The sequence below is a fragment of the Pseudorca crassidens genome, chromosome 7 (assembly GCF_039906515.1).
Source record: "Pseudorca crassidens isolate mPseCra1 chromosome 7, mPseCra1.hap1, whole genome shotgun sequence".
NCBI lineage: Eukaryota > Metazoa > Chordata > Mammalia > Artiodactyla > Delphinidae > Pseudorca > Pseudorca crassidens.
Window position 1 is genome coordinate 86,929,437 of NC_090302.1, and position 25,820 is coordinate 86,955,256.

Sequence of the window (25,820 nt, forward strand, 5' to 3'; positions counted from 1 at the left end):
AGAACTTGCTTTGCCTTCAATTGTACTTGGATATTTTAGAACCATTTCTGAAGACAGCTTATTTTAAAAGACAAGATGTCTGATAACAAGGGGGAAAACCTGTGTGATTTAGGTTTAAGCTTAGACCAAAAAGAAATGTTTTTAAGCATTGGAAGGAACTTCATTAGAGTTAATTTATTCTTTTACTATATGGAAGTATGTCATAAAACTTAGCTATACCTGTGTATGATATGGTACCTCATTTTTTCAATCAACTGCATGTTTTCAACTTAAGTTTACTTAAAGTTTTCTGAAAAGAATTGTACAAAGACAGCATTTGATTAAGGATTAATCACTATGGCAACTGAGACGTGGTGACTGAAAGGGGGAGGATGTATTCTCCCCTCAGTTTCCTGCCAGCTGTCATAGTCAACCTCTGCTGCCTGAATCCAAGCCAAAATATAGACTGTGACCAACTCGAAGAAACTATATCTGTATTTTTATAAATTGGTACAAGTATCAGACTATAAAAGAAGACTTAATCCCCTGAATTGGATGACAGACACTTGGCACTCTTGCCAGTGTTTGACAGAGAAATAACGGGTTGCTTTGTAGTAAAACCTGGATTAATAGTAAACCGTTCTTTATGTTATTGCAGTGTGGTGTAAATGAGAGAACTAAGCATGCCGTCAGCCTGGAGGCGGGGGTGGCATGGGGGAGAGAGTGCCTTTTATATAACCAGTGCAGGTTTAAGCACTGTTCAGAATACTGTAAATACAAAATGTTGTCTTAGAACTTCTCTTTCTTGTATTTGTATTAGATTGGCATTTTGTAGATTACTTAAAGAAAGGATTTCTATGAGCTATGGTGGATTTAGTTGCAGTATGTTTATACAGCTTTTGGAGTCAGCAAGGAGGGATGGACTGTTTACAATGAGCAGACTTTGGGGAGATATAGCATTCCATTAGCCTAGTTTTCAGGACAGTGAATGGCATGATGGTTTAAAGTAATTGTTCACAAATGACTGGTTTATGAAGTAGTCCAGTAAGTAAGGTTTATGGTTTCAGCATGTAGCGGAATTAACTCTTACTGGGTGGGATTTTTCATGGTCTTATGATTTTTCTTTCTATAGCTAGATGTTAATTTTATGGTGTTTTTGTATCAGAAAGTTATTCTTTCAAGTGATTTTAGTAGAGACTGGATTTTTTAAGTTGTGTGTATATATGTATGAAATTATGTGACCAGTGCTGGCATGAAAAAGGCTGTTGTGTTTCTATCCTTGGAACTAGGATTGATTCAGAGAGATAGTGTGTCATTTGTGAAAAACACCTGTTACCTCGTCAGAGGAATGAGAATCTGGTGTTAACTATAAGCGCCTATACCTATTCCCCTCCTAGCTGGTGGCAATGAGAAGCTGTGGCATCCTTCCTCACAGTGACGTTACCAGGCTTAATAATGCCACTAATGAGCTGATGTGTACAAAACACATTCAACTCCTTGCAAGAAAGGCATAAATTTTTATTATTGTAATTATGATTATTGCTTATTAGTAGGGGTGATGAGTGAAACTCTTTGTTATTCTCTGCAATGACCTGTTATTCTTTTTGTCGTTACTAGTACCAATAATAGAATATGTTAGAATACCATAAAAGATATCTAGTCCAGTCCTCAAATTTTATAGATGAAGGGCCCACCTTGAACTATGCCTGATTTATCATAAAGAATACTATAGAAAAAAACTGTATTTGACAGTACTTATAAAAAACTAATTTGACCATGGCCTAGACTGACAAAAATATTCTTTGCTTATTAGGAAGTAGCTTGATTCTAACTCTTTTCCTAGCTGGTCATTGTTCCAATTGCAGAGACGATTGATATGGCTTCTTTGAACAGTTTCTCCATTTAGAATAGTTGGAAGATTATAAATAGCTTAAAAATACTATCTCTTCGGGCTTCACTGGTGGCACAGTGGTTGAGAGTCCGCCTGCCAATGCAGGGGACACAGGTTCGTGCCCCGGTCCGGGAAGACGATCCCACATTCCGCAGAGCGGCTAGGCCCGTGAGCCATGGCCGCTGAGCCTGTGCGTCCGGAGCCTGTGCTCCGCAACGGGAGAGGCCACAACAGTGAGAGGCCCGCGTACCGTGAAAAACTATTTCTTCAAATGCCTTCTAAGTAACAATATAAAAGCTTAAAGATATAAGGCCTCATTGAACTCTGATTGACTCCACCTAGCGACTTAGAGAATGTTAAGCACTTAACAGCCCTTTTCAAATTATATTTTATCCCTCTATTGAAAACCATGGTATCAATTGGACATGGCCACTTAATGGAAACACCTATTGCCTTGTCATCTGAGAATCCTGCCTGTATACATATGAATTCTGAATTTTATAGGACGAATAAATCAAAATTATAAGGTCATAATGTGAAGGATTCTTGGAGACTAATGCAAACATAATATTTTACTGATTTATTTTTTAAATGAGAGGGTACATGACTTCCCTCAGGCTCAGCAGTGGCAGTCAGCTTAAATCCCCATAGTCTTTCAATCTTTCTGTCTTCTCTTGTGCTTTTCCCTCAGTTCCTTTGGTTTCTATTTTGCTTTGAAGGTTTTTACTTTTTTTAAAAATTCCATTTTGCTTTTCCAATATGACAAATCAGTCTAATTTTCCAAGATAACTTGCCTGTGAAGAATTACCGTCACTTTAGCAGTTAAACAAAAAATTCAGGTGGACTGAATGCATCTGTCTCTTTAAAAATATTTTTTTTAGAGTTAAAACTATCTGTACTCAAGAAATATAGTAAGACTGTTTGCAATATCTACTCTGCCAAAGGTATTTTGGCAAAGACATAATTTTTTTACTTTTTTTCTCTTTACTTATGCTTTTTCTCTACCACAAATAACCTTCAGCCTTAGTTTTTCTAACCTCCCAAATCTCCAAACCTCCCTACCTTTCAGCATCTACCTCAGATGTGTCACTCTTTCACAAAGTCTGCCCCAATTCAGCTGTCCTTCTCCCTACACCCTTTCTGCTTCTCCCAATAGTACTTTATGTGGCCTATTATTCTAACATATGACTTCCATGTATTTATCATAGTTATGTAAGTATACATCTTTTTCTTCTTTTCTATAAACTCTGGACTTCAAAAAATAGCACAATATATCTCTGATTCACATTTGATAATTCTGGAGACCTAAAGTAGTGTCTTGTACATAATTGATACTTTTTGAATAATTTAGGTTTTCAGTTGTTGTCAGCATATAATGAACCCAATCACTATCTTCTGAAAATTAAGTGGCTTAAACTGTCTTTTCCATGAACAACTTTCATAGTTTTCCTGAAAATCCTCTGGCAATGACTTGACATTGTTCAGAGCTACTACTGAATATATTTAATTAGCCAAGGGAGACAGTCCCTCCTTATCTGAATTAGAAGTAGTCTCAGGTTTGCCTGGCATTCATGGTCTTCGATAAATTTACTCAATCTGCACCTCCAAGTAAATCATCTACTGTCTGATCCTCCACTCCCAATTCAAGTTCCACTTCTTACATGAAGCCTCAGTCTTTGGAGATCACTCTATTCCCAGCCCCTTTCACACCCATTCTCTGTGCCAGTCATCACTGTAGACATGGCAGACACCGTATTAATGTTTGCTCTCTTCTCAAGTATGTGGCAAGCTGCTTAAGGATCAGGACATGACATACATGTCCGTAAGCATCACCACTTAGCAACAGGCAGCACAGAGTGGAAGTTCAGAAAACATTTGTTACTGGTCATTCCTGTAAGAAAGTACTACATAAGGCAGATCCCCACAACCATTTTCACTATGAGTAAAGGCTCCTTAACTCTTAGCTCCACAAGTTAATGTTAAAGGGGATATACTGGCAGATAACGTAAAGATGTTAGTTATTTTAGAGCAGCATAAATGCTGGTATTCTTCATCTTCACTCATTATCTGTCATCTCTTGACCATAGTGCTGGTATAAGACACCCACTCGAGAGGGGAGAACATGGAGAATGGTGTCAGAAAGATATCCCTACCCATGCATGACTTTGTAAGCTTTCTTCATCTTAGCAGTAACAAATCTGAACAGTCACTTTGGGGCATAATTTTCTCTCTTCCAGAGTTCTGTAAAATATCTTATGGTGTTTCTTTTCCATAGCACATGAGGCCTATCTCATTTGGTGCTAATCTCCTTTTCCAGTCTCATTCTGAGACACTCATTCAGAATTATTGACACTATGTGCCAGGCACTGCGCTAGACTCTGGGGATAGAAAGATGAGCAAGCTCTTCCTAGTCAGCCTTCAGTTTATAAATCAGTCTCCAAGCACACCATGGACTTTTACTCTTCCATGTCTTTGCTCTTGTGGTTCTTTTGTTTAAAATTCCATTTCACCTGTGTCTGCTTGTTGAACCCCTACTGCTTGTATCATCAGTGACAGTTGTCCCCTGTCTTCTCCAAAGCAGTATAAATGTTTTCCTCAAATTCATCTTTACTTATTTGTGTGTGTGTGTATGTGTGTGCATGTATGTCTGCTATAGCACTGATCACATTGTATTATGTGACACTTTATAAGTAAGTATCTACAGGATGCTTTCAGCTGCAAGGAATAGAATAACCATCTGAAAATGGCCTATACAATAGGCTGTTGAACTAATTTACATAACAGCAAATCTGGAGGGAGGTATGTCCAGGTGTATTACTACAGTCCAATGACATCATAAGAATTCAGGCTCTCTCATTTTCTGCCCTACTATCCTCAGTAAGTTAATTTTTAGTTCCATGAGGCCTTTTGCCTTATGTTACAAGATGACTACTGCATCTCAAGAACATATTTCCTCATACAAATATATCCAAAGACAGGAAGACGTGGTTCTTTTCCTGTATCTCTCCTTTTATTGGGGAAGAAAATCTTTCTGGCAGAACATAATTGGCTTGACTAATTTGTTTATCCCCTAAGAACTGAGAGGGCAATCTACCTTCCCTGAGCACATTTCTAAGAGAACCTCAGTTTTGTTTCAGACAACAAAGAGGGAGGCAGTGGCTGTTAGTAGGCCATCCACAGTGTCTGGCACTGTATTCCTGGTTAGACTGTGAAACTCTTTTGCATTAGGAAGTGAATCTTACTCTATCTTTTGTTCCCAGGACCTAAAAAAAGTACCTGCTACATAGATATTCAGTTAGAGCTTACTGATTTTAATTGAATTTCTAGTAGATACCAAAGAGATTCTATACAGAGAAATTCTAATTTATTAGTATAAGCATGAATTCTTTTGTAGTAGATTAGCTTTAGGCAGGATAAATATGTTTGAACTATGATCCTTGATCTAAGATGGAAGTTGTGATATTTTTGCAAGTTTCCTGATGAAGATAGAATCCCTCTTAACATAACCAGAGTCAGCTCTCACAGCATTTACGGCAAAATTGTTGGTAGGTTGATGTTTTATTTAAAGGTGTCAGTCATTTTGTAACCAAGTTATTATCGGAATCAAATTTCAATTAATCTGTAAACAACTTTCATGACTATTTAGCATTAACTGCTTCAAAATGGAATTTGAAAGCCATATCCTACTTTTATTCAGTATTTAAGGCTATCCCGTTGCTGTGGCCAGATGAAATAATGAATACCTTAAGAGAAAGAACTTCTCATTTTGTTCATAAAAATTATTTGGGCCACTAGTATTTACCACCACATACTTTCAGGAAAAGAAAACTACTTTTAGTTTCTCTTAAGAATATCCTTGATGGGGACTTCCCTGGTGGCGCAGTGGTTAAGAATCCACCTGCCAATGCTGAGGACACGGGTTCGATCCCTGGTCCAGGAAGATCCCACATGCCACAGAGCAACTAAGTCCGTGCGCCACAATTACTGAGCCTGTGCTTTACAGCCTGCGTGCCACAAGTACTGAGCCCACGTGCTGCAACTACTGAAGCCTGCGTGCCTGGAGCCCATGCTCTGCAACACGAGAAGCCACCACAATGAGAAGTCCGCGCACCGCAACGAAGAGTAGCCCCCGCTTGACACAACTAGAGAAAGCCTGTGTGCAGCAGCAAAGACACAACACAACCAAAAAATAAATAAATAAAATTGATTCTTTAAAAAAAAGAAGAATATCCTTGATGAATCAATAAAAATTACTAATTTTCTTAAATCTCAACCCTTTGGTACTTATCTTTTTTTTGTTTTGTTTTGTTTTGCGGTATGCGGGCCTCTCACTGTTGTGGCCTCTCCCGTTGCGGAGCACAGTTTCCGGACGCGTAGGCTCAGCGGCCATGGCTCACGGGCCCAGCCACTCTGTGGCATGTAGGATCTTCCTGGACCGGGGCACGAACCCGTGTCCCCTGCATCAGCAGGCAGACTCTCAACCACTGCGCTACCAGGGAAGCCCTGGTACTCATCTTTTTAGTATTCTGTTTGATGAAATAGGAAGTGTACACAAGCACTTGTATAATTGAACTGCGGACTAAACTAGCCACTTTTTTTTATGGAACACAATTTGTATCAATACTTGAAAGAATGACTGACAAGCTATGGTTATTTAGATTTGTGTATTTGGTAGATACTTTCTGTCACTTCAAGGAAGACAACAGACAGTACTTGTTGCCAGCGATAAAATTCAAGCTTTCAAGTGAAAATTAAAATATTGAAAAACTTGTGTCTGCCACCGTGACCATGACCCCTTCCCAATATTTAAAAAGATTTTTTCTGATGCATAGGTGGTAATAACAACAAATATGGTTTTCCAATGTATAATTGAATGTGTCAACATTTTGAAGATCTGCATAACTGACTTAATATTTTCCAAATGACCAGTGAATGATATTACAAAATCACGCATGGGGAAAAAATTCAGCCAAAGTACAAAATGTACCAATGAATTTTACTTTTAACAATATAAAAAGTTCACTGGTATGGTTTCAAATACTACATGAAACTAACCTTAATTGAATTTTGGTAAAGTATCAAAAAAGAATATCTACAGTTATCTGAAAAGGCTATGAAAATATTCTGCCCTTTTTCAACTATGTATCTGTATGAGGCTGATTTTCTTCATATACTCCAACTAAAACAGCATTGTTGCAGCAGACTGAATGCAGAAGAAGATATGACAATCCAGCTATCTTTTATTAAGCCAGCTATTAAAGACATTTGCAAAAATGTAATACGTAGCCACTCTTCTGGCTAATTTTTTGTTTGTTTACCTTGGAAAATATAAACTTTTTTGCTGATAAAGAGTTATTTAATTATTTTAAACTTTCAATAGATATAACCTACATAAACAAAATCTCTTCGGCGTCCTCAATAATTTTTAAACTGTAAAGGTGTCCTAAGACCAAAAAGTTTCAGAACTGCCATTTTAGACCATAAGAAGGGGGTCACTTGATCATTAAATTCAGTTCTAGTGGAACATACTTTCAGTTGGCCTTTCTCTGTCGGAAAGCTTTACTTCCTCTTCTACACGACTCAAGAAAGCATATCAGAATAGAAGAGAGTGAAAATGATGTGGTTATAGGAAATCCACTCTAATTTACTAAAAAGGAGAATTATTCACAGATTTCAGTACTTTGTTATTAACAATAACCTGCATCCAACTTCACAACCAGTTACAATGTCCCAGTGTTATTTGTGGCAGGGTGCTTGAAATGTTGTTCCCTAGACACTGAAGAGCCATCGATGGCCTTGTCACTGAATCAGCCTGCATAGAAGCCTACACTTACTCCAGCTGGAGGCCTGGAGGGAGGGAGAGCCTAAGCTCCCCATGGAAGTGCCAGCCACTGGAAAGGCAAGCAGGGGCGGGTGCCTGCCAAGAAAGACTTTAATTAAAGTTTTTCCATCAGCACCACCCTTCTGTGATCTTTTCACTAACAGGTATTATTTAGTATAGGACCTTCAAGTAGTCTTTAGAGACATTTTTACAGTAATATAAATAATATATGTAAAGATTTAAAATTCAGTCAGGGCTCAAGATGCCAAGGACCTATTCATTACTACTTACTGGAGATCCTAAAAAGACTAGTAGAAACCAGGGCTTGTGGTGCTGAGTCCAGTGCTCAGACAGCTATCCCAAAAGGCCTTGCCTTTGTCTGTAGGAGGTATTAAGGGGAATTTACTCTCTGACCACCCTCCCATGAAGGACTGAGGGAATATTAGCCAACACTCCCTGTTGCTGGTCTGCAGGCTTTTTTTAAAGGTAGTTGCCACCATCTCACCTGGCCTTTTCCCCCAGGTTGACTGCTGTGGCACTGCCTTCATGTTCTCAAATCCCAAGGAGATAGGGCTTTTGTATTTCTGTTTGTAGTGTGTGCCCCACAGTATTCACCTGCACGCCCGAGGCTATCACTTTGTTCCTTTAGATAGACGAGTTTCTTATACAATGAGAAATGGACTGTTGTGCACACTAAAAGGGAGCTAGGCTCAGGGAAGCCAATATAAAGTTGTCCTTTTGTGGCTCACTCAGCAAGCAAAGTACTATCAAAAATGAAAATATATATCTATCTATATAAAAAACTGAATTGTAATGGTTACTCCTTCCAGGAGGAAAAGAGAACCATAATTACAAACTTTAATCTCCCTTCACCACCAAAAAAAAAAATGTTTTAGATTTGAATCTAAGTGTTTGTTTTTTCAGACTTGAATGACATTTTTAAACATATGCAGAAAATTATACTTCAGTGTATATTCGTGGTGGGTCCTCTAACTAACTGGCTTTTCTCCAGAGGCTGAGTGAAGACAATTCAGGGGTACCTCATAGTTGCCTTAGGTTTCTGTTGAGTGTTGGAAAACTGCATTTACAGTAATATTTCCTACCTCCAGGCAGAAATCTTGAATGATTACTTCAAAGATAAGAGGTTTTCACACTTGCACAAAGATCCTTAAAGGTCTTTGTCCTTTTAGACTCTCAGATGCCACTTGAATGAATTTATTTACATGTGCTATATGTCTTTATGGTACTCCTGATTCCCTGCTTTGCAAAGACAAGCAGGTTTATGACTTTTTATGTGTTTATAGGGTTTGGCGCTTACCCAAAGGGAGATTTCTTTTTAATCTTTTGTTTGAACAGATGTGTAAACAAAAGCATTGCTGCCTCTCAGGCTTAACTATTTAAGGTTTAATGAAGAAAAAAATGAAAGAGCACTTGATTCTTTTTTAATCTTTATGACAAAGTTGGTGTGATCAGGCCAATGTGAGGGGTTTGGCTACATGGTGTGCCCACTTGTGGCCATGACCATAGACTGGCTTGTGAAGCTCTGTGCTATTCTCAGGAGCAAGGTGTAAACCAAAGAGCTTTCCTGTGATGGGCAGGTCCTCTGGTGATCTTAGAATCCAAACTCAGGCTTCTCAACAAGTCAGAACCATTGGGACCTTCCATTGCCTTTGAAAATCTCCCTGGTTTCCAGTTTTCTCAGTGACTAATCAAGGCTGATCATCCAGTTATGGAGAAAACAGTGAATGTGGCTGTTAAATATACATTGCTGTTTGTTCTGATATATCCTCTGTAAGGGGTTTTCTAGAGAAACCGGCTCAGCAGACAGATCCATTCCAAAATTGCTTAATAAAGATTTCACTACATCCTGGTAGCCTATCATAGACAGGCTACCCACCCTATCAGGCTGTTCTTCATTGTACATTGTCCCCCTCCAAGCTTCCTCTACTTGTGGGGGATACAGATGAGCAGAGGAAAAGGAATCAGCATGATCTGTACCACCTATGGATGGTCTCCAGTAATTAGCCCCAAAGAGATTTAGAAAGATGGTAGAGATTACGATAGTGTTTCTCCTGCCAAAATGGGAACTAGAGGCTGTTCATGGTTGTTTCTGAAACTCAGTCTCCTGGATTGTAACCTACAGGTGGGTGTGTATGGGAAAAACTGATTCCTATAAACTTTTCTCATTTCCTTGCTATTCCTACCTAGGCGCCCTCTATAGTTCTTTAGTAATTTGCCTCCAAAATTTTTTACTTCAAAGAAAGAGGGTTTTTTTCCTTAAACATTCTGTGCACTATTCCAATGAAGTTTTCTATTATATAAAGATAAATTTCATATGTAGCAGAGAAAAAAGAAAAATGCTAATGTAATCATATGGCTGTGAGGTAGGGGGAACATTCCTTTTTTTCCTTTTCTCAGTACACTGACATCAAAGATTGTTATCTGCAAACTTTTTAAGAGTCAGTTTTATTTTTTCTTACTCTTTCATATTGAAAATTTATATATACCTTATCTTTTTTCAGTTATATCTTTTAAAAAATAACTACTGGTTCAATATTTTAATTGGCTATTGCTATTAATATTGCTATTTGGCTTAGGTCTAATGCCTTGAAATACGGACAGTACACGTTGGGTCCAAAGGAAAAAGAAAGTATTTATTATCAAAGGTCATTTGAATGTCTCATACTATTGATCTAAAGATAAACTTTCCTTCTAGAACCAATATAAACCTAAAAGTTTACAGTAAGAAATAAGTGGTACAGGATTATGTACAGTTGACTAGGTCTAGTGTAAATTCATTTTGGCTACTCTAAAAGAAGAAATTTTTCCCTACAAAAGTGCCCTCTTATTTATTGTAATCCTAATGTATATCTTTTACAACTTAAAATTATAGCTTTTATTTTACAGACTGTATACTTTATACACGTTTAAATAGTAATTTTATGATGTATTTTTAAATATATTTTATAGAGACATTAGAAAAATGAATAATGATTTTATAACTTTATCAAAATTAAGTCAAAACAGATGTTCATCATATACTACTATGCAGCATAGGGAAATACAGCCTTTGTTTTATAATAATGTAATAATTTAATAATGGAGTATAATCTATTAAAATATTGAATTACTATGTTGTACACCTAAAACTAATATAATATTGTAAATGAACTATACTTCAATTTTTTAAAAAGCAGTTATTTATGAAGTCTTTGAAGTGAGCCATTTCCACATTAAACATTTGATTGTGGATAGGTAAGGAGACTTTTGGCCAAAATATATTAAAACAATTACCATTTATAGAAATAATACATATTTAATGTTTTTGTTGAACTAAATAATTTTTTATATTCCGAATTTTATTTTTAATGACAAATATTTACTTTTCTGACAATAACATGTTATGTTTTAAATGTTTAATTATATAAATCAGATTAGGACTTAACATAATTAGCCGTGGCCGACCTTTTACCTTTTTAGACCTGTTTAACTCTGAAGGGGGAGGGTTTTCCTCTACTTTTTCAACATTCAACTGGCTGCTCCACATAGTACATATACGTCCAAAGGAGGAAGACATTATTACCACTCATAAATTAGGATTATTATTTCAATATTCTCTGATAAATTCAGCTTCTTAAGTAACCTCACATTTCCATTCAATTAATCTCATCATCAAATGGATCTTTTAACTGTATGTTTATGTTATTTAGAAATAATTACTATACTCTTTACACTTTATTTTTAATAAAGATACCATAAGTTGAACTTGATTACTTTCATAAATATACCATAGTAGAAATACCTAACAATATCCAATAATTTATGAAGATAATCATGAACATAGCAATTACTAAGTTATAAATTAAACTCTAACAGTGTCAAGCTTTCTAAAATACTTATTAGCAGTCATATTTATACTATACAAATACTGTACAAAGTTCTTGTCTTCATAATTCCCTCCTTATCTTTATAACCATAAATCTTAAGAGGAAGGAAACCTTCATCAGAATCACAGAGTATAGAAGTAATTTCTCAAAGCAAATCTTGGATAATTTAGAAGAAACTTTCTAGGAAAAAGTTAGGAGCAATTAGGGGCTTTTACAGAAACTGGGCTTTCTGCTTTCTTCATGCTATGATCTCAAAATTTCCTATCAGATACAGACATAGTGTTCCAGTTGTTGGCCATTCTGTTCTCTGGTGGAAAGGAGAGTAGGTTTATTTTGCTTTCTTGAGCAAGCAATCTCACCCTCTACCATAATATTAAGGAGTGATAATGTTATCTTTTAATTTCCTAGTCCAGCTCATTTTTACTGAATTTTTCATTACTTGACCCTTCATTACTATTGCTACTTCATAGTGTTGCCTCAGTGTCATATGACTTCCCAACTTTGACATAAGCGGTAGTGAAAGAGTTTGCGTCCAATTTCACATGGTCTGGAATCTTTTCATCTTGGCCAGAGGCATTGTACTTTGCTTTATAATAAATTATAACTGTCCCTTCAATTGCAACTGCACTGTCACTATTTTCCTTATATCAGCTATTATAAAAGATACTATTTTACTATAAATAGTGAAACCAGCTTTTATAAGAAGGGCATCAAAATGTTTTTAAAATAATTAGTAAACAAAATTTTGTTTCACAGCCTTGTTTCAGTAAGTGTTAAACTACCCTACTAAAATGGAAAACTGAACCTAGATATTTTTTAAGTAAAAGATGGGATATTGAGCCAGTGTGAGAGAACAAATGCTTTTCTCTTTGAATGATTATCTAAAATAATCAGGTTTTTAAGTGTATAATATGTGGCATAAATTAAAGATCCACATGTCTGATAGCTATGAATAGAAAAGTTGAATTTTCCTGAAGAATTTGTAAAATCAACTTGAGAAAAAATGTATCTGTTCGAAATATGAGCTTTGTAATGCTGCCAGGGTCAGAAAGACCCAGAGTAATCATGTAAATAATTGAAAATTTCCATGGCCTGGCCTGCTTTCTCCATGGCTTCAGAAATTGCAGTATATGAGGAGGGAGTGTTCTTGGTTGGCCCCATTCCTTCTCTTTCGGTTTACTCCCTTTATCCCCATGTAAACGTTCCCGTCCCTCCTTATAATAATGGATAATTATTTCTTGGGAATCATCAAAGATTATAAGCTATTTTATTAGGAACTTTTAACATTCATCTTGTTTTCTTGTGATGTAAAATAAATGCATCAAATCTCTTTCAAATTTATCTTTAAAGATCAGCATTTTCCTCTCTTTATTAATAATGTTTTAAACTTTAAAAATGATGTCTTTGAGGAAAGTACTGTCAGCATTACTGACTGAAGCAAAGCCCTGGTTCAAAATGGCAACCTGGCATTTTGTGTTTGTCCACGTGAGTCACACTAGATTTTGAAGAAGTCAATTTCTTTTCATTAGAAGTGGTTTGCTATTAAAGAACATATAATTATGTCTTTTGTTCAGTTTATTTCAATGAAATGAACTTGAATATAAATTAAAGAGATAAATGATTTATTTTAAAAACAGAAAAAACTAAAAATGGGAGGGGGGTGGGGCTCAGCTTTTTTAAGCCCCTTAATAGTAGGGGCCTCTTTGTATATATAAATATTTTTCTTCTCAACTGCATAGCATGGTGGCAGGAACGTAATAGGTGCTTAGTAAATATTTGTGGAATGAAAGCCATTCCCTACCAACATTCAGTGATATGTGCCACTTGAATCCCATTGAACTCCTGTAAAAGAAAAAATCACTGTCTCATTGACAATTACTAATCTGTGTCTTGTAGTATTTGTATGCCTGCAAATTTCTTAAGTGATAGTTTAACTGGGTTTAGATTTCTAGGTTGACGGTTTTTCCCTCCCAGCATGTTGAAGATACTCTCATTATCTTCTCTTGGTGGTGGTGGTGGTGGTAGTGGTAATGAGAAGTCTGCCTTTAGTTTGATTATTATTTCTTTGTGGGATAGCTTATTTTTCTCTGGTAGTTTTTAAGATATTCTCTTTATCTGTGATATAACAAGGTACAGATTTATTTTCATTTTTCACACTGGAGATTCTCTCTCCTTTTTTAGTCTGAGGATTCATGCCTTCTTCAATTCTCTGCCATTACTTCTTTGACATTATCTCTTCCATTTTCTGTTATCTCCTTCTAATATTTTAGAAATTTTGGTATGTTTTCTGCCATGTCTTCTGTCTCTTAATTTTTCTTTCTTGTCTTTCTTTCTTGTCTGTCTTCCTTTCTTCCATTCTTTCTTCCATTCTTTCTTTCTTTCCTTATTTCTTTCCTTTCTTTCTTTTCTTTCTTTCCTTTTCTTTCTTTCTTTCTTTCTTTCTTTCTTTCTTCCTGCCTGCCTGCCTGCCTTTTTTTCCTCCTTTCCTCCTTCCTTTCTTCCCTCCTTTCCTCCTTTCTCTCTCTCTCTCTCTCTCTCTCTCTCTCTCTCTGTGTCTCTCTCTCTCTGCCTAGCATTCTGAGTAATTTTACTCTACCAATTTATCAACGGTCATTGTAAGGCTGTGCAGCCTGCTGCTTAACCCATATTTTAAGTTTGTTTCTATGTCTATTTTTTTTCAAACCTATATTTCTTTTCTAGAATTTGTATTTGGTTCTTTCTCAGATCTGGTATTTTACAATACCCAGTTCTTTCTTTATCTTTCTGGATATGCTAATGAGTTAAAGTCTCTTTCAGATTGCTTTGTTATCTATAATTCCTCAGATATGGATTCTCACATTTGTTGTATCTGTCCACTGTCATGGCAGTGGGCTTTGTGTGTTCTTTATAATTTTTAACTGAACTCTTTTTTCCCCCCCCGCATTGGAATCACAAGCATTCTCTAGATTTAAAAAGTGTTCCTATGTTATATTTTTGTATTCACCCCTCATTGAGATCTATGGTTTTCACGGGTTCTGGGCCAGTTTTTTATGTTGGTTTTTAGCTTAGATTTTTCCATACAATGCAAGTGCTACAAAATCAGATTCCACAAATGGCACAGGCTGGGCATTCCATGTTTTCACCAGTGATTCTATCTAGAGTAACAAGGGAGCCTGTTTCTATCCTGTGCCCCCAGTTTGGGCTTTCCTAGCTTTAATTTGAAAACTGGATATCCATTTAATTCCTGCTGTGTTTTTATTTTGTTTGTTTGTTTTTTAATTCAGAGAGTTAAATCATTTCCATTTTCCCTCTACACATGGAATCCTGCAGACTAGAATTTAGGACCCTATTCCTCGGGCTGCTGAGCTTCAGCTCCCACCTACCACTGTGTTACTTGGCTTTAGCATCTAGAGATTTTCCTTTCTTACTTTTGAGCTCAAATATAATTTTGTTGTTGTTGTCAAATTGCATCCAATATTTCTGTTTTTGGAATAAGATGGGGACTTTCCACATACTCACCTTACCATTTTGTCAGGGAAAATGGAACCATACATTTTAAAATTATTTTTTTCTTGACTCACTATTTTTAACAATTTGTATTATGCAAGACACCCTTAGTCTGTAAAATAAATGTGATTCTATCTGTAATTTCAACCACCTCTAGTTAACATCTTAACAATCACTAAGTAATTCTTGCAACCCACTGGAGATTGAAGTAGGATTTACAAAACTAGTGTATTGCATTATTATATAAAGGTTGTTATTTCTTAAAAGTTTGACTGCTTATATAAGATTAAATAACCAAAAGTCTGCTTAATAATATTGAGAGAAATTGCTGAATTAAATTTTTTAAACATCCCATTTTTATGCCATTATTTATATAATCATTAATTTTTATCCTTGTTTAGGAGAGTGGATGCCAGCATGTGTATCAGTATACCCATAGTCTTGACAGTAGAAACATCATATTACCATTACTTTTATTGTATCTTTAAGAAAGGTATATCTTTAGCATGTATCTTAAACAAAGAAAAGAGAAACATCACATCACTGCTACAAGTAATATCTTTTTAAAGATCTAACAAGATCTGACAATGATATTACTTGGAGAATATGATATACTAGATTGTAAAGAATACTGGGAAAAAGTAAGACAGTCTCCTTATTTAACCAAAAATGACTGTTTTTTCAGAGTTTTTGCTTTCATCCTTTTTTCAGACATATAAGGAAAAAATGAAGGGAGATACATCAACACATACAAAGGAATGCCAACAACCAAGTGAAGGCAGCATTTCCTTTCCCCTTTACATTTCACACCCTGTAAGCCAGAAGAAGAAAAATGTCTACCGAACAGGCCAGACCACCTTCATAATTGGAGAAACACCAAAAGGGATCCGCAGGTATGTCATCTATAACAACATTGGACTTTATGAATGATTCTCAAAAGAAATATAACTACCTAGTAAAATACACAAATTATTTGAATTTTAACTATACATGGCATCTGAATATTTCAGATAAATATGAATTTGTACACTTTAAAAAATAAATCCCGGAATTCCCTGGTGGTCCAGTGGTTAGAGCGCTTTTGCTGCGGTGGCCTGGGTTCAGTCCTTGGTTGGGGAACTAAGATCCCACAAGCCATGCAGCACGGCCAAAAAAAGAAAAAAAATCCCAAATGTTTTAGTGTTTTAAGAAGGCTAATCCCCAAATTGATAAAAAATGAAATTATTTTATATAAGTGAAATACTTAAGTGCAGTATATTCATTCACTCACTGAGTATTTATTGAGCATCTAATATGCACTCAGGCATTGTGCTAGGTGCTAAATATACAGTGTAAAAAAAGAGACATAGACATAGAGCTTACAGTACAGTGGGATGGGGGTTGGCATCAAACCATAAAATTTTCAAAAGTAAAAAAACTTATAAATAAATAATTATAAAATGGTGTGTTATAGGAAAAAAGTAGACAGGCCTCCTTTATAGAGAATAATGGGATCGGGAGGGATATAACTCCCTTTCTACTAGGTAGTCAGGGAAGACCTCTCTATACGAGTGACATTTAAGTTAAGACCTGAAGGATAATGAAGCAGAGAACCAAAGTAAGAACTTTCTGAAGAGGGAGGAGGTTTTGAGAGAAGACTGGTGTACTTAGTGCATAATAAATCAAGCAGAGAATGGCATGAGATGAAGGGAGAGACATAGATGGGGCTGGAGCATGCCAAGCCTTGTAGATTATAGAAAAGAATTTGGATTTTGTTCCAACTGCAGTAGAAAGCTGTTGAAGCATGACATGATCTGATGTATGTTTCTAAAAGATTTTTCCAGCTTCTGCATGGAAGAGGGCAGAGTGGACTAGGGGAAACCATAAGGAACTAGGTGATGGTGGTTTGCAATAGAGTAGTTGCCATGGAGACAGAGCCGAATGGATAAATTCAGTTTGATGTTGAACTGTGTTTTGGGAAGGGGAGAAGACAGGATTACTCCCAATTTTCTGCCTTAAGCAGCAGACTGGATTCACTGAATGGGGAAAACTAGGAGAGACACAAGTTTGAAGTAAAAAAAAAAAAATCAAGAGTTCTCTTTTGCTCATATTAAATTTGAAGATATAGGGAAATGTCACATGGGCAGTGGATATGCTACTCTGAGATTTGGAGACTGGAGGTCTAAATTTGGAAATTATCAGCATAGAGATTATAAATAGATTACAGATAGTTTTTATAGCCATAGACTGTGTGAACAGCTTAGGAACAGAACACAGAGAGAGGAGAAGCCCCAGTACTGAGCCTGGAGAGTGACTGTGGCCTACTGTGTAGGAGGCCCAGTGCAAGGTTCTAAAGTCCAAGACAAGTGAGAGTTTCGAAAAGGAGGGAACACTTAACTTTATTGACTGCTGCTGAGAACCAGAATCAGAAGAAGTGGGAAAGCCCCTGGAGCTGAAGAACTCTTTGGTCACCTTTCCATGAGCAGTAGAAGTAGGCAGATGCCAGGGTGAGGTGGGCAAGCAGTGAAAGGGCAAGCCCCTGGGACTGCTCCTTAAGTTTGGATGTGGAAACTAGCAGTAGCTGGAGGGCATTGTGGGATGAAGTGTAGTTTGTTTTTAAGTTGGGAAGATAATAGAACCTGTTTGTGTGTTGAGGAAAAAGACTAATAGGAAAAAACGAGATCATGCCAGAGAGGTGATAACAGAAAAAGTGAAGTCCTGGAGGCAGGAGAGGGTGGGATCCAGACCACAGGTGAAGATCTAGTCTTTGAGAAGTATTAAGAGAAAGAGATAAAGAAGGGCACAGATACAGTGATATTTCCTCAATTAATTGAGAATAAATTCATCAGCACAGAGGGAAAGAGATTTGGGGAGAGAGAAATTATGAAAGAAGTCATTAGTGGAAGTCATAAAGTGGGAAAGCAAGCTTAGTGGGGCTAGACTTCCTGGGTGATGTTAAGTTCCTATTTGAGAGTAATTCCAGTAAAACCATCTGTGCAGTTGTGCAGACTTCATTCAGCAAGCTTCAGTTGTTCAGTTGCAGACACAGAATAGGGAAACAGCTGAGTTTTACCAGGAGAAGGAGAGAGAAGCAAGGAAGCTAAAGGATGTTTGCAAAGAAGCGATTATAAAATTGAACATAAGCTGGAAAAGGGGAGGCTGATGTTAGTGAGAAAGCAGAAGAGTCAGCAAATTGGAGGACTTGATGAGATGAAGGGTATATTCCAGCATTGTTGTCATTGGGATAACTGGAGCATATGATTGAATTCAGGGATTTGGAGGTTGTGCAGTTAATGGTAATGACATTAGTGGTATATGACTTTGGGAATAGGGGCCTAACATGGAATCGAGTCTGTGGAGGTGACGTCAAGAAACTGGTGGGCTAGGAGTTGGGTGGGACATCCACATGGATACTGATGTTATCAAGAATGATGGCAGGAGATGGGAAAGGAAACAACATTAATCCAGGATCTTGAGTGTTCAGTCACTATCAGGAAGCAACTAGAAAGTCAGTTAACAAGGTGGGGTGGGGGTGAGAATGGTTAAGCTGGATAGCATAAACCTTAAAGAGGGGAAGGAGTTTTTAAGAAAAAATGATCTGGAAGCAGCAATGGGAAGCATGAACCCTGAGGTTTAAGGATGTGAGGTATAAGATCTTGACTTGTGAGGGCTGCAGTGGGGAGGCAGTATCAGGAGGAGACAGAGCGCCCCTTGGGCAGAAGACACAGGAGAGTTAGTAGATCATAGCCTGGTTCCAGGGGCACCGAGGAATGGTCTGGAAGGATGGGGGATTGGATCAGGGATGTAGAGACTAGCAGGGGCATGGGAAGCCAGTGGTTATGTGTAACTGAGAAGTAGTGACTGAGGTAAGCAGGGAGAGGAGGCGTGGTCCAGTTGGTCCTGATGACTTCTACGGACAGTAAGAAAATGGTGGTTGCTCTGCGTGTTCCAGATGCTTCCCTCGGGTTTTGGCAACTCCCAGGCAACCTGTCCCTTAGCTCCTCGGGTGCTGGTGTGGCAGATTGGAGCACGCCTCTCAGCTGCGCACCATTGCCCACAAAGGTGAACACCCCACACTGCTATAGCAACACAACTCCTCACAAACAGATTTACAACAATGATTTTGGGTAAATTGTGGGTAATTTTCTTTGGGCAATTATTTTTGCTAGGAGACCAACCATATACATTTTACCAGTCTTTAAGCACAAGTGTCTTATCCCCTTTAGTACTGTATATAAAAATAAAAGTATTAACAGTGATTAGTTTTTGCCTCTTTTTTTTTCCCTCTACTTATCCTAGGGATAAATGCCTCATGCTAAATAAAAAGGTGAAGGGTGTCTAATATTAGAATGCCAACATCTGAACTAGGGATCGGTGTCCAAACTGCTAGCACGTCTTTCCTGCTAACCATCCTAACTTTATGTGAATCAAGAATTTGTACTATGCTGTAGCCTCATGGATTATCTGAATGAAGTTTCAGTCCTACCTTCACTTCAGAAAGCTTAGACAGAAAGAACATGGTTTTAGCTGTGTTCCATCCCTTCTCCTTCAGTTCCTCGAGAAAAAAGGAGAAAAATTGAATTTTTTCCGTGATACATAAATACTCTTGGTACACTTGATGAAAGACTGAAAGATGCCTAACTTTGGCTTCCTTTGCCCCACCACTGCCCCTACCTCTAAATGGATTATGAGTGTCTACAAAATTTTCTTCACAAAGTGGTGGCTAGCTTGTATCCCCTGGTTGTACCTTGCAATTCGTTGAGTGTTTAGAAAGACCAAGAATTACAAAAGCAAGTTTAGAAGGCAAAAATAAAATGAATTGTAATCATAGCTCATCCTGTAAAGGGCAACCACACAGCCCAGTTTACTTGCATACTACTCAGGTAGAATAAGGTCTGAAGCACCTCTCCTCCCAGAGGTGACAGATTTGCAGGGTCATGGGTGAGGTCAGCACAGCAAAGGTGAAAGTACTTTGGCAACTGCTGAAACACTACCAAGCCTTGGATGAATAAAAGACATCAGCCTGTAACCCTGCCAATAACTTAATCTTCACAGCACAAATATTTATGAGAAAGGCCATGAAAATGATTCAGAGATGATTAATAAACAAAATAATGACACTTCATTACTTCATGTGAAGTTAAAACTGGAACTTTTTAAGAACATACTTGTTGCTTTCCAACCAAGAACATTGGCCATATCCAGGACAGAAATTTGGAACCTTGTTTTTGTGTTATTAACTATTCTGTTGGCAATGAGAGTGGCTGTTGATCAGGCATAGATAGTACCTGGATTTGGAACAAGTAACAGGACCAGTGTGGGGAGGACTAGAAGCCAGGGTACTCATCTGAAGCCACAAAAGAAAGTCATGAATTTGCAGCATGGATTACCACTAAAATCAAAGGAAACACAAACTTTATATAACCTGGTCTGAGTGGCAAAAATAATAGTGGCTTTAAATAAAGCTCCTGGTTACATACATTTAAAAAAATCATTTTTTATCCTCAGGATTCTCTGTTGTATACAGGATAAAATTCAAACTTCTGAAATTGGCAAACGGATCCCTCATGATTTTCAGCCTTTTTCTTGACTGACTCTCCTGCCCCTATGTGCACCAAGTCTTCTTGCAACTGGGCGCATGCACGTTCCCTGTCTCCCTAGAAGGCTTCCTGGCTCACCTCTACCTGACTGGCTTGTGGTGACAGCAGAGAAGCCTTCCCTGCCACCTTGCCCACTACCAATCACTGGCTTAGGTACCCCTTCTGTGGATGCCAACAGGGTGCCGTATTTACCTCCATCATGGGGTTTATCACTCCCTTCTGGTTTGATTTTCATGTATCTGTCTCCCCCAACTAGACTATAAACTCCTTGAAGACAGGGAACTGGGGTTTGTTCACTGTTGTATAGTTTCTTTTACAGTGCCTAGCAAATAAGAGGGCTCTATAAATATTTGTTGAGTGGATAAATGAATGTTGTAAGGAAATATATAAAAATAGATATAATTCTACAATTTGGGGACTTTTAATCATATGCTGCAGCACTATCTGTGGCTTTTGTTTAAAAGAACATTTATAAGCATTGGGCTCTCCTGACTCATGGCCTAAACTCAGCATCAGCAAACCAATACCCTCTTAGCCCATCTTAGTCTACTCGGGCTGCTGTAACAGAATACCACAGACTGTGGCTTAAAAGACAGAAATTTACTTCTCACAGTACTGGAGCCTGGGAAGTCCAAGATCAGGGTACCAGCTGATTTGGTTACTGGTGAGAGCTCTCTCCCTGGCGTGCAGATGGCCACCTTCTCACTGTGTCCTTTCATGGCAGAGAGAGCTCTCTGGTGATTTTTTATGACCTCTTTTAACCTTAATTACCTCCCAAAGGCCCCATCTCCAAATACAGTCACACTGGGGTTTAGGGCTTCAACTTATGAATTTGGGGGGAGGATACAGTTCAGTCCATAGAACCCTCACCTAGGGAAAGGAGCAGAGTCTAGTGCCCAGGGGTCCTAAACAACCTTTCCACTTCCATCTTAGCAGGGTTTCAGAAGGCTCATTTCCTCACATATGCATATAACAGCTTTTATTAATATCTTATACTAAGACTGAAACGCATTTCTTCAAATAGCATCTGACTATAGTGTAGCTATCTATACTGAAGTCAGATCAATACTGAAAAAGAATCTAGGTTCATCAGTTTAGAACTTTCCTTTAGGCTCATCAAAAAGTTGTGTGAAATTTCTATATTTTATCGATACTTGTGGAAGGAGAAGAGATAGATGAAAAAAATTCCTGTCTTAATTTTTCAGCATTTTCTCTTTTCTATTTATTAAGACCCTTCTTTGACAGTTTTATTTCATGGATCTTGAATGCAATATAGATTTCCAAATACAGATTATATAAATTATGATTCTCATGTAAGTCATAAATTGGCTGACTGGAGTAGCAGCATGCTGGGATCACACAATTCCCAGGAAATACCTGATAGTATAAGTCAGAATAACTTAAAAAGCTGGTAATTTCATGAGCTAGAATATTTTTTTCAGTAGTGTAAGGAAAGAGATCACATTCTCCTAAGTGCAAAATGCATGTTCATTATGGAATTAAGCTAATATATGCTAAAGGAATACTATTGCATTGCTTTGTTGCTACATAGCATAACACTGAAGACAAGCTCTTTAAAAATAAAATGTAATAAAAATAACCACTGGTTTTGTTCGTTAAATCTTCAGAAAACAATTTGAAGAAATGGCTTCTTATTTTAAGTTGTCTTCTGTAAAGGAATTTGCTAAACATATAACTAATGCCACATCAGAAGAACGACAGAAAATGCTAAGAGACTTTTACGCTTCTCACTATCCAGAGGTAAAAGAATTTTTTGTGGATTCCCCTTCAGAATTCATTATATCTGCCAATGAGGAAGGAGAGAGAGTCAGGAATCTGTCTGAAAAAAGAGAGTCTCTTATAAAAGAAAGGGTGTCAGATTCTGTAACTCTGTCATTTAAAAATTGTACCAAAAAATTGTCTCAAATTTGCAGCCCAAAAAGATATAAAGAAAAATCAATTAAGTTTCGAAATCACAGTTTCCATAGAGAAGAGGTGCTTTGTAATGATGTGGAAACTAAGAAATTACCTGTAAGCTCTACCCAAGAGACGAACAATGGGAAAAACAGCCAAGCATCCAAAGATACTGTAGCATCCTGTTTCCTGAACAGTAAGTCTGGAGCGTATGAGTTGGAAAAGTTGGAAAATACCATGAAAAACCGACAGGATCTCACAGGATTGGGTGTTTCAAGAAATGGACCCTTTTTCAAAGTGGAAAACAAAAAGATAGAAAATCCAGTGTTAGAAAACACTTCTGTGGTAAGCTTACTTGGTGACACCTCTATTCTTGATGACCTCTTTAAAAGTCACGGGAACAGTCCCACACGACTGCCAAAGAAAGTTCTTTCAGGGCCCATGGAGAAAGCAAAACAGAGACCAAAAGATTTCTGGGACATCTTGAATGAACAGAATGACGAGAGTCTTAGTAAACTCACCGACTTGGCAGTAATAGAGACTCTGTGTGAAAAAGTGCCTTCTGCTGCATCCTCCAAAAGGAAAGAGGGTCTTGAAGCTCCTCTTTGGAAATCAAATGAGAAATTTTTGTGGAAAAAATTTAACTCCAGTGATACAGATGAAAGCACAACTAATACCCAAGAGTAATACATAAACACACAAATAAGTTACCACAACCAATGAACTTCTGCCATCAATATTTACAATACTGTATTGCACACTAATTATGTTACACAGTTGTAAACATATATTTTTAATAAACTCTTGCTCTAGGGCTTTCTTTTTAAGTCTAAAATGTTATCATGTATTGGTTTTCCTTGATAGCTGATTTGATCTTTTAAAAAAATATGATTGTATTATAGTATAAACCTCTTCTATGAAATGGAAAATATTCTGGGTTTGTTATCAGGAGACCTGGGGTATCTCTCTTACTGTATAATTATGTGACCTTAGATAAGTCATTTGGCTGGTGTGCAGCCATTTCCTAATATGAAAGATGAAGGGCTTGAACTTGATCCACATGAGCGTCCTTCCAGTTTAAAAAAGGTTTGTTTCACTCTCCTAGATTCCATTAAGTCATAGGCCAAATTATGCTCAGCCCCCAAATCAAATGTATATTAATGAGTTTCTTTCTTACTACCATTTGGAAAATTCTTAACTGTTTTATTTTCCCTCAGTATCATGTACTGCTATTAAGAAATTATTTATACAAAAGTAATAACTAGTACTGAATACATGATGTATATTAAAATAGTAAGCTTTTAAACTCAAAATCAAAGGAGTAAGTTGTATAACTTTATGATACATGATGCTGAAGTAATACAATTATTATCGTTAACCACAGAACACCAATGCATCAACTTTTTGTACAACTATATAAAGCTTTGTATAGTACTTTTGCACTTTTTTAAGTATGAGTCAACGAGAAAACGTTTGATTTTATTTAAAACTCTTATATTCTGTTGAACTTAACTTATATAGTTTATAACCAATGGAATGTGCTTGTTGTTGAATTCACTTATTTGGAAACATTCATTCAGCCCCTATGGGTGCTGTGCTAGGAGCTCGAGATGTACAGGTGAGGCACTGCTACCAGTAAAACAAAGGAAACCATATGTATAAAGAGTCGGGTCTGTAAAGCCCCTGGCATCATGCCTGGCACATGGTAGCAGGACCTGAGGCTTCTACTGACCCACACGCAGATACACTGTGGCAACTTTCCCTCAGTTGAACCGGCAGGGCTATGATGGGAGGAAATGTCCAGAAAATAGCAGTGAACCAGGAAATGGTGGTGCTCAGAGATCACTGTGAATTGCTACTGTATTGAGGGGAGGGGGCCTTTGGAGTATCCAGCCATCGCAGTGTGGAGCCATTGCTCAGAAATGGGGAAAAAAAAGAAAGAAAATCTTTTCTTAAGGGACTGAATGGCCAAGTATGTTTTTCTCTAGGGCAGTGTTGAGAGCTGTGAAATATATATTATTTCATGACCCAGTACATGTGTTAATACATATATATGAATGAAATAAAATGTTTATGAAATAATATTTACCCTTAAGTCATGCAACATATTTTGGTATTTTCTCTTCTGTTGCACTTTTGGCTCTTGTGTATGTATGTTTTTTAATGCTTTCATAACCCACTAAGTTGATTTCATGACCCACTAATGACTGGGAACCACAGTTCAAAAATTCTCTGTTTTAGGTTATATAGACTTAGTCTTTTTTTTTTTTTTTTTTGGCTGCTCGCAGCTGAATTGTGTCCAGACTTATTAGATGCTACATTTCACCACCAGGATCTTGCTACAAAATGAATGTGCTGTGCAGTGTGTGATAGACTTGACATATAAATGTTGTTAGACTGCTGTGGGGTCAGCTGTACGAGGAGCTCAGAAAGAAAGTAGATGCATCTTCATCAGACAGTAGGGTTCAGTCATTTTAATCGAAGTGTATCTTTCATAAAATAAAGTACCTTTTAATTTTTTTACATACACATGACCTTAGAAACATAAAATGATGTTCATACAAATATTAGCTCTATACTCTTCAAATGTAATTAAATGCTGTTTAATTTTAGATTTTTCTCAGTGCTGGTCAAAATGGGAGCAGAAGTACAGATCTGGAGTTTAAAAATTAGTTTCCAACAGATGTCAGTGAAATGTTTGTCATAATTATCATGTAGGAATGGTTTGCCAAGCAGAGTATGAGGTTCAGTATAGAAAGGAGCCAGTCAGAACGTTTCAGAAGGGTAACTGTAAGGGTTGACCTTCCTTGCAGTGGAACAGTGGGAAGATTTGGTTCAACTATTGATGAATGTGAGAACAGACACTGTAATAAGAATCCTTCCTTCCCCACTCCACTAGTGTCATGCCACCAAGTTTTCCCCCCAACTAAGAAGGTGACCACAGGCAAATCCCAGGGTTTCTTTCAGCATCAGTTTCCCCTTTAAATTTGAGATGGACTGGATCATTAGTGTTCATTTTTTTAAGCAAACGAACTCTACCATAATTAGAGGCTCAATTATTTATAACAATTAAAATGGAGGTCTGTTGATTCAAGCACACCACTGTGGCTCCATGGAACATTAGTTTGAAAACGACAGGGATGAGATCATTGCTAAAAAATCTTCCAACTTAAAGTTTCCATGATTCTATTTGCCACAATCTGTATTTTTTACTTCTCTTCAAAGCAACAATAGAGTTTCTGGCTGCTAGCACTCAAAACATA

General features: G+C 37.2%; 1 protein-coding gene across 2 annotated transcripts in view; it reads left to right on the forward strand.

Moving 5' to 3' along the window:
- ERCC6L2 (ERCC excision repair 6 like 2) overlaps positions 1 to 24,641 on the forward strand; it is a 139,363-nt gene extending 114,722 nt beyond the window's left edge. For both annotated transcript variants that reach the window (XM_067744826.1, XM_067744824.1), the window contains exons 18-19: positions 15,776 to 15,957; positions 22,272 to 24,641. In XM_067744826.1, the coding sequence (XP_067600927.1) occupies positions 15,776 to 15,957; positions 22,272 to 23,244 (1,155 nt within the window). In that variant the 3' untranslated portion in view covers positions 23,245 to 24,641. The remainder of the gene's footprint in view (positions 1 to 15,775; positions 15,958 to 22,271) is intronic.
- Positions 24,642 to 25,820: the final 1,179 nt, after the last annotated feature.